Source organism: Peromyscus eremicus, chromosome 15 (genome assembly GCF_949786415.1).
Source record: "Peromyscus eremicus chromosome 15, PerEre_H2_v1, whole genome shotgun sequence".
NCBI lineage: Eukaryota > Metazoa > Chordata > Mammalia > Rodentia > Cricetidae > Peromyscus > Peromyscus eremicus.
In genome coordinates, this window is record NC_081431.1 from 30,417,051 (window position 1) to 30,437,513 (window position 20,463).

The 20,463-nt window shown below is 40.9% G+C and overlaps 2 protein-coding genes across 5 annotated transcripts in view; one reads left to right on the top strand and one right to left on the bottom strand.

Moving 5' to 3' along the window:
* Window positions 1-293, bottom strand: part of Nme7 (NME/NM23 family member 7) — a 144,155-nt gene extending 143,862 nt beyond the window's left edge. The window contains exon 1 of the mRNA XM_059280125.1: window positions 43-293. The gene's annotated coding sequence lies outside the window, so the exon portion shown is untranslated. The remainder of the gene's footprint in view (window positions 1-42) is intronic.
* Window positions 23-18,527, top strand: Blzf1 (basic leucine zipper nuclear factor 1). Of its 4 annotated transcripts, XM_059280120.1 has the most exons (8): window positions 23-154; window positions 249-455; window positions 1,176-1,253; window positions 9,355-9,791; window positions 11,398-11,597; window positions 13,233-13,361; window positions 15,672-15,891; window positions 18,234-18,527. In XM_059280120.1, exons 3-8 carry the CDS (start codon window positions 1,223-1,225, stop codon window positions 18,417-18,419), a joined length of 1,203 nt encoding a protein of 400 aa, XP_059136103.1. In that variant the 5' UTR covers window positions 23-154; window positions 249-455; window positions 1,176-1,222; the 3' UTR covers window positions 18,420-18,527. The 4 variants fall into 4 exon arrangements, with proteins under 4 accessions (XP_059136103.1, XP_059136104.1, XP_059136105.1 ...); XM_059280121.1 differs by lacking the exons at window positions 23-154; window positions 249-455 and adding an exon at window positions 959-1,074; XM_059280122.1 differs by lacking the exons at window positions 23-154; window positions 249-455; window positions 1,176-1,253 and adding an exon at window positions 3,265-3,453.
* Window positions 18,528-20,463: the final 1,936 nt, after the last annotated feature.

The following is a 20,463-nucleotide window of genomic DNA, read 5'->3' on the forward strand; positions in this document are numbered from 1 at the left end:
GTAATCAGGCCCCGCCCATTCACACCAAGACCCACCCTTTACCTCATCGCCTGGGGCAACGCGACGCCACCTTCTCCCTTCCAACGTAGGCACATCCGTTTGGTTGTTAGTGACCTGGAAGTTTAAACCTATACACGGCTCGCCTTATAGATTGGTACTTTTTTTTTTTCTTTTCTTTTTTAAAGTAAGCTTTTCACTTACTGAGTCGACACATAGCCGACTCTGTGTTTCTACCTTTGTCAACACAGCACGGGGCTGGTGGTCCTTCTCCCCGAGAAGAGCATTCCGGAAACGAACCCCTGAGTAACAGGAAGTGATTCGAGTGAGCCAGTAGTTAGGTGTCTGGAAGGCAGGGGCGGGTCGGCTGCTGAATGCCAGAGAAGTTTACCGAGTGAGCCGGCCGCTGAGGGGAGGGAAGAGCCTGTGCGGCGAGCATTGAAATAAGACGATCAGAGGTAAATCCTGGAGCCGGCTGGGGGGACCGACGCGGCGGGGAGAGCGCGGTCTGGGCTGGAGCTCGGCGGCCACGGGTTTGGGATTTAAAGATGGTTCTGGGAAGGTTTCTTCTGACGGGGACAAACCTGGGATCCTCCCCCTAGGGAATGAGGTTGACAGTCTTGACGCTTCCGCTCCCTCCCCCTTTTAGACTCAGCACCCGTGCCTCCCCACACCTTCCCCTACCCACGGCTCGCCTTATATGTTGGTACTTTTTTGTTTTTTAAGTTAGACATCTTTCCGCTTTTCACTTACTGAGCGACACTCGCTGCGTCGCATCTTCCCGGTGAAGGTTCTGACATTTCGATCTCAGTGTGCTCTTGGGTAGTTGTCTGGGGATACGTTTTCAGAGCAAGGATTTGTGATGTTCAGGAAGTTAGACCGTGTCCGGAGTCGTATGTAATACCGGGAACAGTCAGCTTTGAGGGATTGTGGTGAATGAAGCTGCTTGTCACCTACTCTACAGTCTAGACTCTAAAGAATAATACATAAACCTATGCCTGCTTTTCCAATATTTAATAGATCTATAGTACCGCCTGTCAAAAGGGGGTAACGAAGAATGGCTTCGTTTCTAAATGTGTGGGTAGTAAAGGCAGCAACAATTAAAATATAATTTTTAAAGTAGAGGCACCAACTGAATATATTGGTATGGCTTTAATTTAATATGTATACATTTCTAGGTCTTCGGTGAAAGTCTTGGAGTGCTTTTTCACTAGTTACGGAAAAAATGGCTACCCTTAAAAGCTTAGAAACCAAAAGTAAGTGTTCCTGTTTTTATGATTTTTGGTTTGGGGGTTTTATTTGGGGGACCGGGGTGGGGTGGGGGTTCGAGACAGGGTTTCTCTGTGTAGCCCTGGCTGTCCTGGAACTTGATGGCCTCTAACTCACAGAGATCTGCCTGCCCCTCCTAGGTGCTGGGATTAAAGATGTGCCCAGACTTTTGGGGATTCTTTAGACAGGCGACTAAGTGGCATAGATTCCTTGAGAATTATTTGTGTTCTGGGGCTCTTCATGTCAGTGATAGTGGATCCTAAGTGGTTTTATCTTAGCTATTTACAAAGATAGCGTTTCCAAACCTTGGTCACATAGGAGCTAGAACTTTAACATAATGACAATCCGGGGTCCCGTTCTACCCATAGTGCATGCTGTGTGCAGTAGTCACTTTTGAGTTCCACTTTGCTTTGCCTCTTTGTAGTGTTTAATACGCCAGTGATGGTTCTCCACCTTTGGAAATTCTTCCATGACTTTCATGATGGCACTTTTATTTTCAGCATTCATTGTAACTCTTCCCTGTCTAATAGAGTAACCACATCTCTGGATGTTTGGGTTTAAATTAACATTTTTTAAATTACGAACTATCTACACACCAAGCTGCTCAATCACAAAGTGTGCCAGTTCACGGTTACATTTCCAGCTTTGAAGCAAATCCTTTTACAGTGCTGCTCTAATTGTGTCTTGTTTCAGTCTCGGTCTCCTCTCTGTTTTATCTTTGAAATCTATTTGTATGAGTGTTTTACATGTATGTATGTATGTATGTATGTATATATGTGCACCACAAGTGGCTTGGTACACACAGAGCCCAAAAGAGGGCATCAGATCCCCTGGAAGTGGAGTTACAGATGATTGTGAGTCATCTTGTGGTGCGGAAATCAAACCCCGGTCTTTGAAAGTGCTCTTAACCACCGAGCCATCTCTCCAGCCCCCAATATCAATATTTTTAAACCTTCTGCCTCTTCTGCTCTCTTCTGCCTCTTCTGTTTCAGTAACTGATTACGTATAGAAACAATTTACAAGTCTGTCACTGTCCTAGATCACATTCCTTGTAATTCGGCGCTTATAGTCAGCTCCCATTTGCATATAGGCAAGAGTCAAAGCATGTCCCAAAGTAAACTCCAGAATGAGTGTTCTCCCTGGGTAGCAAGAGTTCTGCCAGTGGCAGTTCTCTAAAGGGGAGCTTTGTAGGAAGCAGATTTCTGGCAGCACTCTTCTCTTTTAAAGAGGGTGAACTAGGAGGAAACAGGAGGCAAAGCTGATGCTGACAGATAACTGCATCTAACTTACCGGTACAGCAACATACTGCCTCCCTGGAAGAGTTGGCTAGCATTAGAATAAGCAGGTGGGAGACTGGTGAGAGTAATGGACCGGGAATGAATGGCAAATAAGAGCAATTAAATGATCACCATTGTGAAAGCAACTAATGCACTTGGCCAAAAGCAAAAACTAAATAGAGTATGATTGCTTATTAAAACTTTACTATGAAAGGCTCCTGGGCAATGAAATTGTTTTTGTTATTGTTTGTAATGAGGATTAAAGTTAAAAGCATTTTCATATCATTTCATTTTATCTTGATTATCTAGTAAGGCAGGTAATACAACTGTTTGTTCTAGTCTTACTTTAATGTAACTCTTGTTAGTGAAAAAAGATGTTTGTGCTGCATGGCCCGAGAAAAGGAATACCTACATTTAATGTTGTCAGTTGCCTGCATTTTCTTTAACTGTGTCAGGAGAGAAATGTGATTGCTTAGTATACCACTAGAACTTTCTCCCAAACATGTGACCAGCACTGCCATTGTAGGAGGGATGGATCGTTACTACTAGGGCTCATCTCGAAGGCAAACCTAAAATAAGCAATTTAATTAAAACATTAAAATTATAGACTTTTCTACATTTAAAATGTAGCTATCACAGTTAGTTTAGTAACTAGATAGTGAGGTCTTAGACATTTAAATAGTTGCAAGTCCTAAAACGTTATCTGACTTTAATTCTATAGTGTCATAAAAATTGAGTGAAAATGATTCTATGAGCAAATGAATTTGGAAATGCCCAGGTGAATTGGTTATACTAGCACTTCTCAGTGCTGTTAGAGCACCGGTGTGTACTGTGAAAGTCCAGAGGATATGCATCATTCGTAAGTGGGCACACATTTGACCAGGCAACTGTTGATCCAGAGCCTATAGAGGTAAGGTCTGGACATCGCCTTCATAAACGTTAAGCTGATGGTCTATAGCATATTTTTCTTTCTTCCTCCCCCCCCCCCCCCCCAGACAGGGTTTCTCTGTGTAGCTTTGCACCTTTCCTGGGACTCACTTGGTAGCCCAGGCTGGCCTCGAACTCACAGAGATCCGCCTGGCTCTGCCTCCCAAGTGCTGGGATTAAAGGCGTGCGCCACCACCGCCCGGCTAGCATATTTTTCTAATGTAATAAGTAAACTTGACTAGATGATAATGGTGACATTTAAAAGAACATTCAAGCTTGGCCTGGTGGCACAGGCTTGTAATTCCAGCTACTTGGGAGGCTGAGACAGGAGGATCACAAATTCCAATCTTATTTGGGCTACAGAGTCAGGTCAAGGCTAACCTGGGCAACCTAGTGAGATCCTATCTCAAAACAGAAATGAAAAGGAGGGCTGTGGTAGACTGCTAGCTTGCCAGGCCCTAGGGCCTAGCTTCAATCCCAGCTGCCCCCCACTCCCTAAAAAAGAATATTGTCTTAACATTTACCAAGTGACAGCCCCAATTTAACCGTTTTATTGTTTAATTTACATGTGTTCCAGAGAGTCTGTCAGACTAGGATGTAGTGGAACTCAGAATTAATGATTTAATACGGGAAAAAACCAAGTTGTTTTTAAAAGTTTTTCACTAAAGGTTTAAATGAAGTTAGGTATGTGTTGACAGATTAATAACTTCATTAATTAAGCACGTACTCACTTTGCTTTTTTATGCCAAGCACATTTCTTTAGCTGGTGAAATGAGCTGGGAAGAGTTATCTGTAACTAATGTAGCTTCCAATAGTCTAGTTTGGAATAACAATAGGTTATTCTGAAATACTGTAGTGCTTACAGCATTCTCCAAGCTCCACATGACAGAAAGATGGGAAGTTCATGAGTGGCCTAAGCTTGTACCCCAAATGGCAGAGGAAACTATTGGTGAAATTATTAAGGCCACTCCACGTAGTTAAAAGGAAGATTTATTTAATGGGTAACTTACAAATGAAGGGATAGGTAGGTCGCGGGGTCTGGGGAAGGTGTATCGCAGTCCAGCGGTGTTCTCTGGAGCTCTGCTTGGTCCACCTCCATTGTCCAGGGTCCTGGAACAGAGAGAGCTGCTCATCCAGATCTCAGGTCTCCCGGCGCCTCCATTGGCCCCGCCTTGTAGGGGAGACAGTTGCCGAAGCCTTAATGGGGGTTGGAACTTCCAGATCAAAGCTGGAATGGCTACCCACTACAGAAACTTAGTATTAGCTTGGCTCAGGGGGTTGATGTTCTTTCTGTGCCCAGTCATGTGACTTGAAATACACCCCTCATAGATTTACACTGTCATTAATAAGGGAAATATTTGTTCAGTGATGGCCTCTAAATCATGCTCTTTTTCCTTCCATAATCTAAAACAAAAATTTGTAAATGGTGGCCTTCACCCCCCTTAACAAAGTTTGCAGTCAGTTTAGTGATTATAAACAGTAACTGCATCCCATGTAAATCAATTATTATCCTGAGTAAAAATGAATTCTGTTTTTATCATTACCTACTTGATCAAAGTTTCTTTCATCAAGAGAAAAAAATTGGTTTTGTCTTCTCATATAAGTACCTAAAGACTGTCTTCAGTTTTACCTCATCATCCCAAAAGCCTAAAATATTTCCTCTCTGGCCCTTTACCAAAAAAGTTTGCGAGTCTCTATGTAGAATGTTAGACTGTGGTGGCAAACAGAGGCTTCCTAGTGAGACTTTACTCAGGGTCTGAGAATCTGAGCTTGCTCTACCCAGCAGGACTGCATAAGGGGATGATTTTGCCACGGGTGTGTTTACCAGGAGTTTGGAAGGGTCTACACCTGGCTTTACAGTGTGCTTTGATCTTGCAAGGGGGAGGTCTTTTGCCTCTCCCCCTGGCATATTATAAAAAGCCCTTTTCAGTAAAGCTCTGGGCATGGCTGGGTATTAACCCAGGGCCCTCCCAAAGCTATACTGTGTCTTTGTCTTTCTTATTGTCTCTTTCCATCTTCCTACCTAATATTTCCTCATTCCTCTCTCCTCCACCCAAGAACTCTTCGAAAGGTAGGAGCAGGTCGGAGCTGGACTCTGGCAGACTTCCACATTAAACTAGTGATTTTTCTGTTTCTTTATATTTCGTCAGTCCATGGGAAAGCCAGTATGAAAAAGCCATAAACTTTACATCTGTTTAAACTGATTAATGCATGATCACAGGTATGAGGGTCAGAATGATACAGGATGTTGGTTGCTTCCCTTCAAGGGCTGGAGAACAAGGATTGAGGTTTTTGCTTTATTCATCATTATTCATAATTACAGAGCTGGTGCCATGAGTTTTTGTCTGAGAACTTGAAGGATGTAATTATTTATGAATGTGCCCTGCATAGCCTAGTACATGTGTAATAAAGGTTTCTATGTGTGTCAGAGGGAAAAATAGAATGGTAAAAAAATATGAAAGGTAAGAAAATGCAAAGCCCTGGCTCTGCCTGCTCAGCTGCATGTTAACAAGACCTGATGGGTCCTTTCTGATAGCCATGAGTTCTTAGGTAGAACAGTTTAAATCAAGTTAAAGAGTAAACTGGAATTGAAAGTTGGCTGAATTTCTTGATTGGAATTATGATTGTTTTGTTTGAAAAGAATTATCTGTCAAATACACATTGTTTCTTTGTCTTTTAACGATTTTGTGATTTGACCTTGAATCTCTATTGTTTGAAGTTCCTTTACTTAAATTTTTCCTTTACATAACAGTATTTAAACTCCTAGATCAAGTTTTTATGACTTGCCTAGGAATCCATTTTGACTGGAACCATAACCAAAGTATCACCTGCTTCTTGTGGGTCAACCTCAGTGGACTGGAATGGTGTGGCATTAGTGGTAAATTTATTGTTGTTCTTTTTAATTTGTAGTTAATATATGATTCTGCATTCTTAAACACCAGAAACAAGACAAGTAACAAAGTGAAATACATTAGATAAAATTAGACAAACCTAAAACGAAATTTTAAGAATATGAAAACAGGTCAACCAAGATGCTGTACCAAGAGGTGGAGGCAGGAAGAACTCCAGATCAAGGTTGGCCTGGGCTGCATGTTAGCCTGAGGACCAGCTTAAGCTCCATAGTAAGGCCCTGTCTACATACATCCATACAAGGGTGGTTCTTTAATTGTACAGGGTTTGTGTGCATTCTCCTTGTAAAGTGCTGCTGTTTCCAACATGCTATAATACTAAACCCTGGTCTCACTTTCTGAAATCTTCCTTTATCATTTCAAAAATTGGTCCCAAAGCCATGAGCCTGTTTCAATTTGTATTGCATATTAAAATGATTTTATCCTAATATAAAATATTTTGTGAGCTAGAAAACAATTTACAACCCCAGATGCCTTTGTACCTTCTTTTTTTTTTTTTTGGTTTTTTGAGACAGGGTTTCTCTGTGTAGCTTTGCGCCTTTCTTGGAACTCACTTTGTAGACCAGGCTGGCCTCGAACTCACAGAGATCCGCCTGGCTCTGCCTCCCGAGTGCTGGGATTAAAGGCGTGCGCCACCACCGCCGGGCTTATTTTATATAACTTAAGCACCAATACATTGATACATACCAAATAGAAAAACAAATCTATGAAATGAAATGTCTTATATTCCAGTGATGTCATTTTAACACTAGCATAAGAGTATGAAAGTCAGAATTATATTTTATAATACTAAGTAAACTTTCCTTTTCCCCATTATCAATAGGCAAAGTTTATTAGATTTCATAAAAGAACAATCATTACAAAAGTAAAAGGACATTTAATGAATGCTCACTTTGTCCACCACCATTCTGAACAATTTACATGTATTCTTACATGGATTGTTTTAAATGTTACGTTTTGAAAATGCAAAAATCAAGCATATCTAAAGATACAAGAAATAGATGTACTGATTAGTAAAGTGAGTTTGAAAGACTGTTTGACAATACAGATCTTCACCAGGACTTATATATTTATTTCTTCTGTGTTTTTTTTTGGTTTGGTTTGGTTTTTGGTTTTGTTGTGGTTGTTGTTGCTATATTTTGTGCTGCTGGAGATGTAGCCCAAACCTCACATGTGCTGTCACTGCTTTTCAACTCCTTTTTTTCTTTCTTTCTTTTCAAGACAGGCTCTTACTATCAGTCTTAGCTGGCTTCAAACTTACTGCCCTTGCCTCAGAATCCCAAGTACTGGGATTATAGGCATACACCATTATACCCAACTAGAAGTTTATTTAAAAAAAATTCAAAGTTGTGTAGTCATAAAACTGTTCATTAATACATCACTTTTATTAAGCATGTGCTATACTACTAAGTCCCAGCACCCATGTTATCATGTGCACGCACAAGCGCACGTGTGTGTGTGTGTGTGTGTGTGTGTGTGTGTCCCCTATTTTCTATATTAGATATTATCTTAAGCACAGTGGTCCATACTGTCTCACAAAATATCTGGCCTTTATTCTTTGCCTGGTACTGTATTTGTTGTGTGTGACCTCTTCAGTCCATCATTATAACCACTGCTACCGATTAGTATGTTTCTCCTTACTGTACATTATGAATTTATTGCTATTCATGTATCTATTGACTAGAGCATACAATACATACTAGAAACATAGTGCATGTAAAATAAATCGAAAACCACACAGGGCATATGACCCCGGAAAGATAATGTAAAGATGATAAAAGTGAGGTTTAAGGGAGTTTAGTCTCACAGCCCATATGGTTTCACTAGTTTAACTTTTACCCTTTAGGTGTAAGAATGGGATACTTTTCCTAATCAGTTTTCCAATGTAACATACACAATGCCCTTCTCTACCCCTGTGTAAAGCATAACACAGGTTAATCTATTATGAGGGATGTAGATACTTTCAAATATATGTATATATTGCTAATATATATTATATATGTTATATGTTATATATATATATTATATGTTATATATATATATGTTATATTTGACATCATTGAGTGTCCATAATACATCAGAGCTTGACCTTATTACATTCCTGCTCATCACCACCGTATGGCCTGGCTGTTACTTCCATTTCATATATTTCAATATAGAAATAAATAGAAGAAAGTTATTTTTCTAGGAGTATATTACAAAATGGAAGCCAGAAACAAATTCTCTTGCGTTTTCCAAGAAAGAAGCCTTTAACTTAAGGAAATCTTAAACATGAAAGTCGAATAAAGACTTTTGTTGATGCACGATGGTTTAGAAATTACTCTTGAATTTCTTCCATGCCTTTTGCTATTGATACTTTAGAACATAGGGCAAAGCAGTGTTGTTTGGCAAGACTTCATGGAGAGATGTAACACACACCTACTCACTCCAGATAGGGAGCCCATGACAGAGCAAAGAATGGACACTGCCATCGTCTGCCTTGGTGAACCAATGAATTTTCTTGGGGTTACTTAACAGGAGCAGAAATGACTCAAAGACCGCTGCATCACCACGGTCCATGCTCCAGCACAGGTGACAGCTCCCCAAAAGCTGGGAATCGGGGCACACTGCACAGCCTGCAAGCAGCTCAACAGGTTGGAGGGTGTTTTTTCCAGGTGCCTTGGTGGTTCTAAGCCTCCTCCCAGCAGCCTGGCGGTTTCTGCTTCTTCCAGGCAGCTGGTCTGGTCTCCAGTCTCGGCTCCTCTGAGAGTGACTCTGCACAACCTTTATCGTTTACTGTTGGAATGGAGGGGCCTAGTGAATCTGTCATTTTCAGGGACTTCCTGAAGCTGTGTGGAGTTTTCGCTTTCTAGCTTAAGGAGCTTCCTACAGAAGGGAGTGTTTCAGTCAGGGAGGGAACTGCTACATAACAAGTAGTCTGGCATTTTCTTATCATGTCTTTTGGTAAATTGTCCTTGGCTTGACCTCTTCATTAGGCAACCTCACTTCGACCCCAGTCCGAGGAGCAGGAGATGGAATGGAAACAGAGGAGCCCCCTAAGTCTGTTGAAGTCACCTCTGAAGTCCAACCCATAAATCAACATGTCCTTCAGAGTCCACGTAAGAAAGTTCCCTCAGACAGCCCAGGCGTTCTTCAGCTGGGAAAGATTCTTACTGAAAAGGCAGTGGAAGTTGAAGCTGTGAGGATATTTGTCCCCAAAGCCGCCATCTCTCATGACATCCCCACCAAAACTACAAAGCTTAAGTCTCTGGGCTATCACCGAGAGGAAGTCCACCTGCAGCCAGAGGTAGTCACAGACCCGAGGAAGGAACTCGCAGAGGCAAAGAAGCTTTTAGAGAAGCTCAAGAATTCTGAAAGGAGGCTACTTCAGGACAAAGAAGGCCTTTCAAACCAGCTCCGGGTACAGACAGAGGTGAGCACAGCCCACAGCTTCAGTGAACTCTGATCTTTACCTCTGGACCTTTTAATCCCATGCTGGAAAACGGCATTTTCTCAGAAATGTCATTTATCGTAGGTTGTCGTTTCTCTAAAGCCTCCTCTTGAATTTCTCACTGTGCCATCGGGCCTGTAGGAAGAGTTTATGAGGGGACTCAAACTCTAAGTGTGGTGGAAGTGGAGGTGCGAGCAGCTTTAGGCCAGACCACCTCCAAGTCAGAAAAGTAGGTCACATTCATGAGCTGACCAGGTTGGGCTTTGCCATTGACAAATTAGCAGTCCTCGTTCGAAGAATTCGTCCCAAGTATCTTTGCCTGATACCTGGGGAGAGTGTGGGGTGTGTGTGAAATAAGTTACTGTGTCTTCATTAGACGTTAAAAAGAGTCTATAGCGTTCAGTTGTGTTACTTTAACCTTCGCAGCCTAATAAAATTGCCTCAGCCCTCCCTTGTTTCTGTTAAACTTTACATTTTGATATTAGGGTGTGCGCGCGCGCGCGCGCGCGCGCATGTGCACTGTATAGGGAGGGATGCATTCCACTTAATGAGTGCAGAGGTCAGAACCACCTCGGTTCCCAAGATTAAACTCAGATCAGGTGGTCAGGCCTTCATACTGAGCCATCTCACTAGCCCAAGACTACATCTTTTTGCAAGGTGATAGTGTGTGTAACACAGTGATTAGTGGTTCTTATCCAGATTTTATTCATATTTAAATCATTTTATTTGAATTTAATAGTTTAATATATTTAGCTAATTTCTAAGTATAAAATGATATATATTTATTTGTAAACTGCTTTAATGGGTAAGAATGCTGACTGTACAAGTATGGGGACCTGGGTTCAAATCCCCAACACCCATGTAAAAAGCCTGGCATAGCCATGCACAACTCTAACATCAGTGCTGGGGTTTTAGATTCAGGGACAAAAAGACAGGATATCTGGGGCTTGCTAGCCTCCAGACTAGCTATAGTTTCACTGACAGTCCCTGTGTCAAGGAGATAAGTCACAGAGTGATGGAGACAGACATCCTTCTCTGGCCTCCACACGTGTACACACACACACACACACACACACCATTTTTAAAAGATCAAAAAGAAAATTCAGAAAGACAATAAAAATGGTAACACCTGTAATTACACTGTCTCGATATAACTGTATAACTATTCATATAGGTTCACTTTGTCTTATTTCTAGTATTTTTCTTTTCTTAATTTTTTTCTTTTATTGAAAATAGATTTCTTTTTCATATAATATATCCTGATTGTGGTTTCCTCTTCCTCTATTCCTCCCAGTTCCTCCTCCCCCCCTCCTCTCCCCCCCTCCTCTCCTCCCCTCTACTCCCCTTCTCTCCTTCCTTCCCTCCTTCCCTCCCTCCCTCCCTATTTGTATCTACCCCCTTTCTGTCTCTCATTAGAAAACAAGCAAGCTTCTAAGGAATAATAATAAAGTAAACTATGAGACAAAACCTGACACATTGGAACAGGCTCCAAAGGACACAGAAAGAGATTCTCTGTCATCAGTTTTGTTACTATCAAGTCAGTGACATTTCTTAAGCTTTTTGTCTTGGTTGTCTTCTTTCATCCTAGATAAATCGTGAGTTAAAAAAGTTGCTGGTGGCCTCTGTTGGAGATGACCCGCAGTATCACTTTGAACGCCTAGCCCGGGAGAAGAACCAGCTCATTTTAGAAAACGAAGCACTAGGTCGGAACACAGCCCAGCTTTCGGAACAGCTGGAGCGGATGTCGATCCAGTGTGATGTGTGGAGAAGCAAGTTCCTCGCAAGCAGGTGTTTTCTGTTGTAAATAGTACTTCCTTCCCTGCTGTTTGTTCTGCCTGTCACTCTTTGGACTCATAGCAAAATAACAGGCAAAATTTCTGACGCAAGACTGTCGGAGTGCTTCATACATTATTTAATGTGCAGCACTCCCCCTCTGGAGGGCCACGTAGTCTCTTAGAGAGAGGTGGGTAATCATGGCCCCCTTTCATTCTAAAACTCACTCTTCTACAGTAAACAACACAACTGTAAAATCAAATGTGGAAATACTACAGTCACAAAAGGCAGATGTAGACCCTCCCCTCCTACCCAGAGAAAGCAAGCTCCTTCCCACTTACTAAGACGGTAGTCTCCACCCAGCATGCTCCGTTCTCATAGCTCTTTTATCATGTATAGACCTTTTCAAGTTCTTCTTCCCATATATAAACAGAAAGCATCCTCACTATGGCAAAGCTGGTGAGGCAACTCTGCCACATGGAAAAAGCCACAAGGCCGTGGTCCAGGCCTCTGACCACGCTGGTCCTTGTTCATTTGTCCCCTACCCCACTCAACTTCTGCAGCAATAAGAGCATGTTTTAGACACTGTCTGTCCTAGGCAGGTCTCTGCTGCTGTAATGAAACACACAAAGGCAGCTTCTCGGGGAGAGGTTTGTTCCCGCTTACATCTCTCCCGGGTCACACGCCATCACCAAGGGACGTCAGGGCAGGAACTCAAGGTGCCGTGGGTGGATACTGCCTGTTGACTTGTTCTTCTAGACTTTCTCAGCCTGTTTTCTTATACCCCAGGACCACCTGCTCAGAGGTGGCACCGCCCACAGTGGGCTGGGCCTTCCCACATCAGTCATCAATCAAGGAAACGCCCCCACAGGCTTGTTTACAGGCTAGTTTACAGGCTAGTCTTAGGGAAACATCTTCTGAGTTGTGGTGCCTTCTTCTTAGCTAACTAATCCGTGTCAGGTGTGCAGTAAACTACCCAGGACAAACGTGTGTTTAATAACTGCTGATTTAAAACAGCTCATCTGGAGATTTCTCACAAGACACCAAAGGTCTCCAAGCTATACTTTAAGAACCGCTGATTGTGAATAAATTGTAGACTAGCATTTCTTCATGTATTATATCTATGATATTTTCTAGTAGTTGAATACTAAGGTCCTTCTTTTGTCTTCTAGTGAAAAAAATAGCAAGATGTAGAAAACTTTGTAATAAATTTTTCCTTTTAGTAAACACATTCCCCATTATTTTTTTCCTCACACATTCATGTTGAAATACATTTAAATTAGTTTTTTGGAAAAATAAGAAACTTTATTGGTTCTGTAAAGGAGAATGAGGCTGCTTGGCAGAGGAAGACTTCTTTGTTCTAGAGAAAGTTTTCAGCATTCTTCTCAAAGTACAATTGAGTAGTGAGAAAAATAATTTACTTTTTCTTTTCCTTTCAGTTTTTTAATAGTTAGAAGCATGCATTTAATAATTTAAGTCACTATATAAAAAAGTTAGGTACTTTTCTGTCATTTAAAAAATATTTCAACTGATCCTGCTTCAGAAGCTCTGTATGTAAAAATGTTCTCAGTTAAAACGCTAGAGCTGCAAAGCAGTGAGCATGTTAAATCCTGTTGTTAGCTTTTGAAACTGACAATCACTCTTTTTCAGAGTAATGGCAGACGAATTGACGAACTTCAGAGTAGTTCTACAGCGTCAGAACCGAGATGCCCAGAGCGCCATACAGGATCTCCTGAGTGAACGGGAGCAGTTTCGCCAGGAAATGATCTCTACCCAAAAGTACGGCTCTTGTTCACATTCTGAACTCTCCTGTCGACTCCTGCAGGTTTCGCTGTTGGGAAAGGTTTCGTTGGATTGTTTCAGTGTGGCCATGTTTTTTAACATACCAACTGTATACTGTAAGTCACACTTTAAAATAGATGCCCTGAGAGGAAGGAGCCCTAAAAACAGAAAAGGTAGTGCTGCATCTCACATTCCTAATAGGGAAAAGAATTGTTAGAGATCTGTAAGTGAGGTTGTTTCTGCATTTAAAAGTAATTCCTGGGTATGGATATGGTGGCTTTGTATAGTTTGGGAAGCCAAGTGACATACCTGTTTCTCCCACAGGAGAGATTTTGAAGTCTTTTTGTAATATTAGAACATGTCTGCATATCTTTGCATTCCAGAACTAACAGGCTGAAATATTTTTTAAAAATATATAGTAATAATAATAAAATAAATAAATAAACACATGGGCAGTGTTTCTTAAAAGGTCTTTGTACTTTTATGTAATTGAATAATTACTAATCAATTATATGTGACATTAGAAGAATAAAGCAAAATATATCAAAGTATGGAAATTTGTTACAGGCAATTAAGGCAGTGTTTCAAGGGAAATGCTTGTTCCAGGCTGGCTATGATGATGTGTACCTGTAATCCCATCACTTGGGAAGCTGAGGTAGAAGTACCTGAATTCCAGCCAGTCTGGGCTGTGTAGGAAGATCCTATCTGTAAAAAGATAAAAAGGGAGGTTTATTGGGGGAAATAAAAAAAAGGCTTATTAGTAATTTAAGTTACTACTCTGAGAAATGCAAAAAGCAAATTAAACCCAAATTAAGCAGAAGTAAGAAAGAGTATTAATGATGATAGCTAAAACAATTTTGTGATGAAACTTTTTTAAAAAAGATAAAGTTAAGGAATGTCTAGCCCTGAAGTGGCAATCACAGAGCCTGCATGGGTCTGAACTAGGTCCTCTGCATCCATGCTGTGGTTGTTTAGCTTGGGGCTTTTGTGGGACTCTTAACAGTAGTGGGAGTGGGGGTGTCTCCGACTCTTTTCCCTGCTCTTGGGACTTTTTCCTCCTACCGGGTTGCCTTGTCCAGCCTTGATGTGAGTGTTTGTGCCTGGTCTTACAGCATCTTGTTATGCCATGTCTGGTTGATGTCACGGGGAAGCCTGCTCTTTTCTTAGAGGAAACAGAGGGGCAGTGAGGGGGAGGGGAGATGGTGGTGGTGGTGGTGGAATTGGGAGGAGGAGAGGGAGCAGAGGCTATGGTCAGGTTGTATTGTATGAGAGAAGAATAAATAAATAAGAAAAAAATTCTAGCCAGTCCACTGAGGAACGATGGTGCATGTTAGGTATTGGGAATGAAAGCCTGCATGCAATAGATTGAGTAGACATAGCAAAGATAATAAGGGAATGTTATTGATACCTCTAGCCAATCAAGTCAGTGATTTAGATAAGCTTAAGACATATTACCAAAGGTTACTTCAGAACAGGTGTAGGAGGGCTGGAGATGGCAGAGCAGTTCAGAGTGTGCTGCACTTGCAGAGGACCTGACTTTAGTTCTCAGCACTAAAGCATGCTGAGCAGCTTGTAACTACTAGTAACTTCAGCTCCAGGAGATCTGACACCCTCTTCTGGGCTCGGTGGGCACCTGCACTTATGTACGCACACCTGACACACACACGAATAATTTTAAAATAAATCATCAAAAATAACAGATATATAAGTTAACTAACCCTAACCCATTAAAGAGTTGAACTTGTAGTTAAAAGCCTAGTGAAGGAAATTCTAGCCTAGATGGATCCACTAAATGCTACTAAACATCTAAGGAAGAGAGAAACACAATTGTACACAAGTTCTTCTAGAGTATAGAAGGAAAGAGAGCAATTTCCTAATCATTTTGGGGGGCGAGCATTATGATAACAAACTAGATCATAAGCAAAAACCTGTAGACTTTTTATCTTAATGAACATAGATGTAAAAATCCTTATAGACTGTTAGTGGATCAAATCCAACAATATAGAAAATAGTTTAGACATTATGACCAATTAAAGTTAACTCTAGATATTGGAGATTGATTTAGCATTCAGACTTCAACAACCAAATATGATTATATTAAACTGTACTACTTGTTTTCATGATTTCCAGGTAATAACATAGTAGTAGATTAACAAGTGTCTTCTGCCCTTGACCAGTCATCCTGAGACTTGAACTCTGAGTAAAGATATTAAATGACTTCTGAAATACGTGTTGCTTGCTTACTTCCTCTTACTGGCTCTTGTATTTTGTCCTTATGAGTGTTCGTTGCTCATGTGTGTTCTGCAGGTTTCTGGAGGAACTCTTGGTCTCCTTACAGTGGGGAAGAGAGCAGACACACTCCCCTAACACACAGCCCCACAGCACAGCAGGGCTGGCACTCTCAAACCACAAGTTGGCAGAAGCCGTGCACGCTCATCTTCTGGGAAATGTTGGCATTAGCAATCAGAAGAAGATTCCAGCAACAGTAGAATTCTTCAGTACCCCAGCTGAGAAAATGGCTGAAAAGGTAACCTGTTTTCTCTTCCGTGAGCTGTGGAATGTGTTCTATAGCTGAGAGATTTTATTGACCCCTTGCTGAAAGCTACATGTTATGCTTGCTTGGCATTGAGAGTTTTGAAATGTAGAACCTCAATTTGTTTTTTGTGTTAATAAGCTTGTGATCTTAGAGCAGGTTCCTCCTTTGACCCTTAAATTTCCTAATGTTTCTACTCTATTCTAAGGAGAAGATCACCTTCCCATCACAGGCAGAAGTATTAGAAAATGCATATGTACATCTGTACTTACCTGTCACTTACTCAGATGGTTTAACTCCTGCCTCTAGGCCGTCCATCCTCTGTTGTCAGAGTTGTCTTGCAAATGTCAATGCAGTCATCAGACAGCTAGCTCCCAGTCCTGCCTCCTTGACTGAATTCTTTCCTAGAGCATAGAAGGCTTAGCACAGTGTTTCCATCCCCCTTTACAGGAGTCACTTCCCAAGTTCCACTTCCTCCTCTAGCAGCCCTACTCACTTCTCATTTCACAGAGAGACTGTTTTTCTCATGCCTCTTTCTAATGCATGCTCTTCCACCTGCCTAAACAATTTTCTGTCGTCTTTCTTAGTGTCCAACGTCCAGTGTACTTTGTATGCATATCGAGATAGCTCTTGTGTCATGTTGTTATTGTGTGATTCTCTCTCTAAAACTACTTAAAGACTGGAAAACATGTCTTACTATGTTTCCTCATGGACTGGTATGATGTTGCACGTAGTAGGTGCTCAGCTACTTACTAAAAGGATCAGTGCCTAAAAAGTAAACTACTCAAAGCCTTGTTTGTTCTTCCTACTATTTCTTTGCTGGGAGGTTATGTCACATGTACTCAGCTGCTGTCGGTATCTTGGAGTGTAGCTGGCTTTTCCCTCATTCACGAAACTCCTCTTGCCTTGGTTTCTCTGACTAACGTCCGCCATCCTGTCTTCTCTGCTCTCTGCTTCATTGTGCAGTGGTGGGTGTGCTCCAGGCCTGCTCTAGAGCTGCTCGTTCTTCTTTACCCTGCCACATTCCCTCAAGTAACAAGACCGACAGCCCTTCTCTTCACGTGCCTCATGACCTTCCACCCCATTACTTCAGGAACTGTCCTCTCAGAGATCAATGCAGTAACTTCGTCCCCACTCTTCCTTCGTCGGCTTTAATGCCCTCCCATTTCTTCCCTCCATGCTGTGCCGCAGGATCTCTGCAAGGCTTCAGATCCAGCTCTGTCACCTCAAGGCTAAAATGTAGAAGGCTTTCTGCCATATCTCAGTCTCCTACTGAATTCCCTTAGCATTTGATTTTTCACTTTAAAGACCCATAATGTCATAGCATGTGCCCTACTTAGAAACTGTTCTTTTCCTCCCAAAGTTTGTAAGCAACATTAATCCTTCTGTCTTTGCTTGTCATCTAACATGTAACTTAGTTCCATCAAAATAAAAGGTCTAAAAGCTGAATTTTAAAAGTAGAGTGTAGTTAACAAGTGGAAGTCCTAAAGTAGCATGGGAGCTCTTATGTGATGCCAAGATGCTTTAAACAGGAGCTACAGCGTCTTGTATATGCTGTTAACTTGGAAGAGGGAAGTGTCCAGGCACATGAGAGCAGGGAAGCAAGGCCAAGAGCGCCTTTGAATAAGCCCCGACTGTAGCACAGGGAGGCAGATCCACTTGCCGAGCCTACCTCCTTTGAAACATAACTCTGTTTATGTCATGATGAGTTTGAGAATAAGAGTTGTGGACCAAAAAGGCCGTCCTTGTCCTTAATTGGACTTTGTTTTTCAACCCAAGACCACCTGTTTTGAATCTCAGTAGAGGAAACAGGAAGAGCCAGGACCGAGGAAGAAATGAGAGAACAAAGTATTATGAACATAGTTATTAGCATAAAATATTATACATAATTTTTAAAAAGAGACATGAAGGGCCATTTATTTTCCCATAAGTAAAAGCAGCATTTCCACAGAAGAATGGTGGTCAGATCCTTACTCTAAAGAACTGAATGAAAGAGAGAAGAGAGACAGTGGGTGCTTTTGGGATAAAACTGAAAATTGATATCATATGAGGTAGAACTCATAGAACTTCATTTTTCTGTTTTTATTCTTTCTGTAGATGTCTGCGAAAGAGTATTGGTTTCATAGTTACTAAAATAAAGGTGGTTAATGTCATAACTAGGCATCATTGCTGAATTTACAGTGTTTTGGAAGAAGGAGAAATTCAAATTCATTCCGATGTTATTTTTGATGATAGCACATAAAACAAAATGAATTGTCCTAGGTAGTTAGGTACCAGTGAAACCCAAGGCTTTATGGTACAGGCTGCTAACATCTGACATGGCTTCTTTGCCTTAGGTTCTACGGATTTTGGATCCAGTTACCTGTACAGAAAGCTCACCGGACAACCCATTTGCTGAATCTTCACCACCTGCATTACTCACTACAAAGAAAAATATTGGACGTTTCCATCCCTATACCAGATATGAAAATATAACTTTCAATTGCTGCAATCATTGCAAGGGAGAACTCATTGCTCTTTAATGTATAATGTACTTGAGGTGTGCTGAGTACCCAAGATTCATTATTTGGGAGCTGGGTTTCTTATGATGCTAGAAATAAAATCATCTTTATAGAATATATGTCCACAAAGATATTTCATGTGCTGGATTCCAGATTATTTTTCTTAAGAAATGTCTCAGGGTAAGAAAAAAATGAAACTATGTACATATATTTAAAGTACAAAGTACTTCTCAGATAGTTCAGTGTTTGTGCTAAAACTAAAAACGATTTTATAACTTTCTTTTAGGCCCTAAATTATTATTCTTTGTTATATATTTTATATGAGCTATAAACAGGTTTCATTTTGGTGCATAAAACAAAACCAGCAAACTACAACATGCATTGGATGTGGCCATGCCCATCCCTTTCTTGTTGCCAAAGCTACATTCCTGCACAGCGGCTGAGTGCAGTGTGGGGCTAGCAAAGGCCATTCCCTCATAGAGCAGGTTGGCTAGTTAATAGCTGGAGTATAGGAAAAAGGGATTTGCATTTCCTTTGTGGTCACATTTGGGCCATAAAAGAGGCCTTCAGAAACTCTGGGATAAAGGCATTAATCTTTCTAAACAAATATATTAGGAAAATAAAAAGGTATTTTAGAACTACAACAAATAGTTCAGCAAAAGTGTCCCGTGCTGTTGTTTTTTTGCAAAGTGCTCTGTCTTCTGCATGGTTGCAGTTGGACAACCTGGAGGAAACAGATTCATAATTACTGACTCACGTTGGCACATGCAGTGTCTGCAACAGGAATATCTAGTTTGATAATATAATGATGGAAAATGAGTTTCTGGGGAAAATGTAATCCATTAATTTACAGATATTACAGAATATATTATTGTATAATGTATCATAAGATACCTTTTTATTGACCTTTAAATATTCACAAAAATCTGTCATCAAAAAATATACTGAATTTTAAAAATTATCAGAGAAGGCAAATCTGGCCAAATCAAATTATACTTTAGTGTCAAACCTACTACTTTTTGTCTGACTCATCTGAGCCGTATTTATAGCTTTCAATGGCAATAAATTTCTCTATTTCCTTCTGATGGTTAGTCCTTTCTCCTTCCAGAATAATGGACTTTGGCTCCAGTCTTCATGTGGCTTTTACTCTTTACAGCTGTTTTGTTGCCTTTTCCTTTCTGTTTGCATAATATAAACTTCTTAGAAGAAAGTGGAAATTTTCATGACATCAGCTTTGACTGTGATTTCTTGGGTATAACAACAAAAGCACAAGAAATAGAAAAATAAATTTCACCAAAGTTAAAAACCTTCATGCCTTGAGGTACATGGTAGCTCTAAGAATGGGAGAGGAAAAAAAAGAACAAATTATACATCTGAGAAGTGGCCAGAAGATACAAAGAACTCCAATTCAACAACCAAAAAACCTGCGCAGTGAGAAGGGGGCAGAGGCTGGAGAGATGCCACAGTCTGTAGAACATTGCCACATGACCATGAGAACCCACGTCCAGATCGCCAGCACTTAACATGAAACACGGTGCAGCGGTGCACATCTGTAACCCCAGCACACATGGAGCAGTAGTCACTTCAGCTGAATTGATGAGCGCCAGGCTAAGTGAGAAATCCTGTCTCAAACATTAAGGTGGAAAGTGATAAAGGAAGACACCCAATATATAAGCTTCTCCTTTACTGACATGTGCACACACTCCAATGTACAATGTACCACACACACTTGCAAAAAATAAGAAAATTAAACAGTTACCTAAAATACACATATATATTTGTATATACATACAAATAGCAAATAAGCACATCAGAAGATTGTCAACATCAGTAGTGAGTGAAATGTAGTTGTTACCATTTTCATGAAGATAACTATTAACAAAATAGTAGGATGGCTATTAACAAAAAAAGCAAGAGAAATTGTAGGCAAATCTGAAGAGACCTGGAGCCGCTGCACCTCACCAGTAGGAGTGTAAAATGCAGCAGCCATTGAAGAAAGCATGAAAGTTCCTCAAAAAACAAACAAAAAAAAAACCACCATGTGGCCTGGCCCATCATTCTCCTA

Coding starts and splice junctions, on each gene's coding strand:
- Blzf1 (XM_059280120.1), top strand. CDS start 1,223: ATGGCTACCCTTAAAAGCTTAGAAACCAAAA. Junction 1,254..9,354: donor TAAAAGCTTAGAAACCAAAA/GTAAGTGTTCCT, acceptor CCTCTTCATTAG/GCAACCTCACTTCGACCCCA. Junction 15,892..18,233: donor CTGAGAAAATGGCTGAAAAG/GTAACCTGTTTT, acceptor TCTTTGCCTTAG/GTTCTACGGATTTTGGATCC.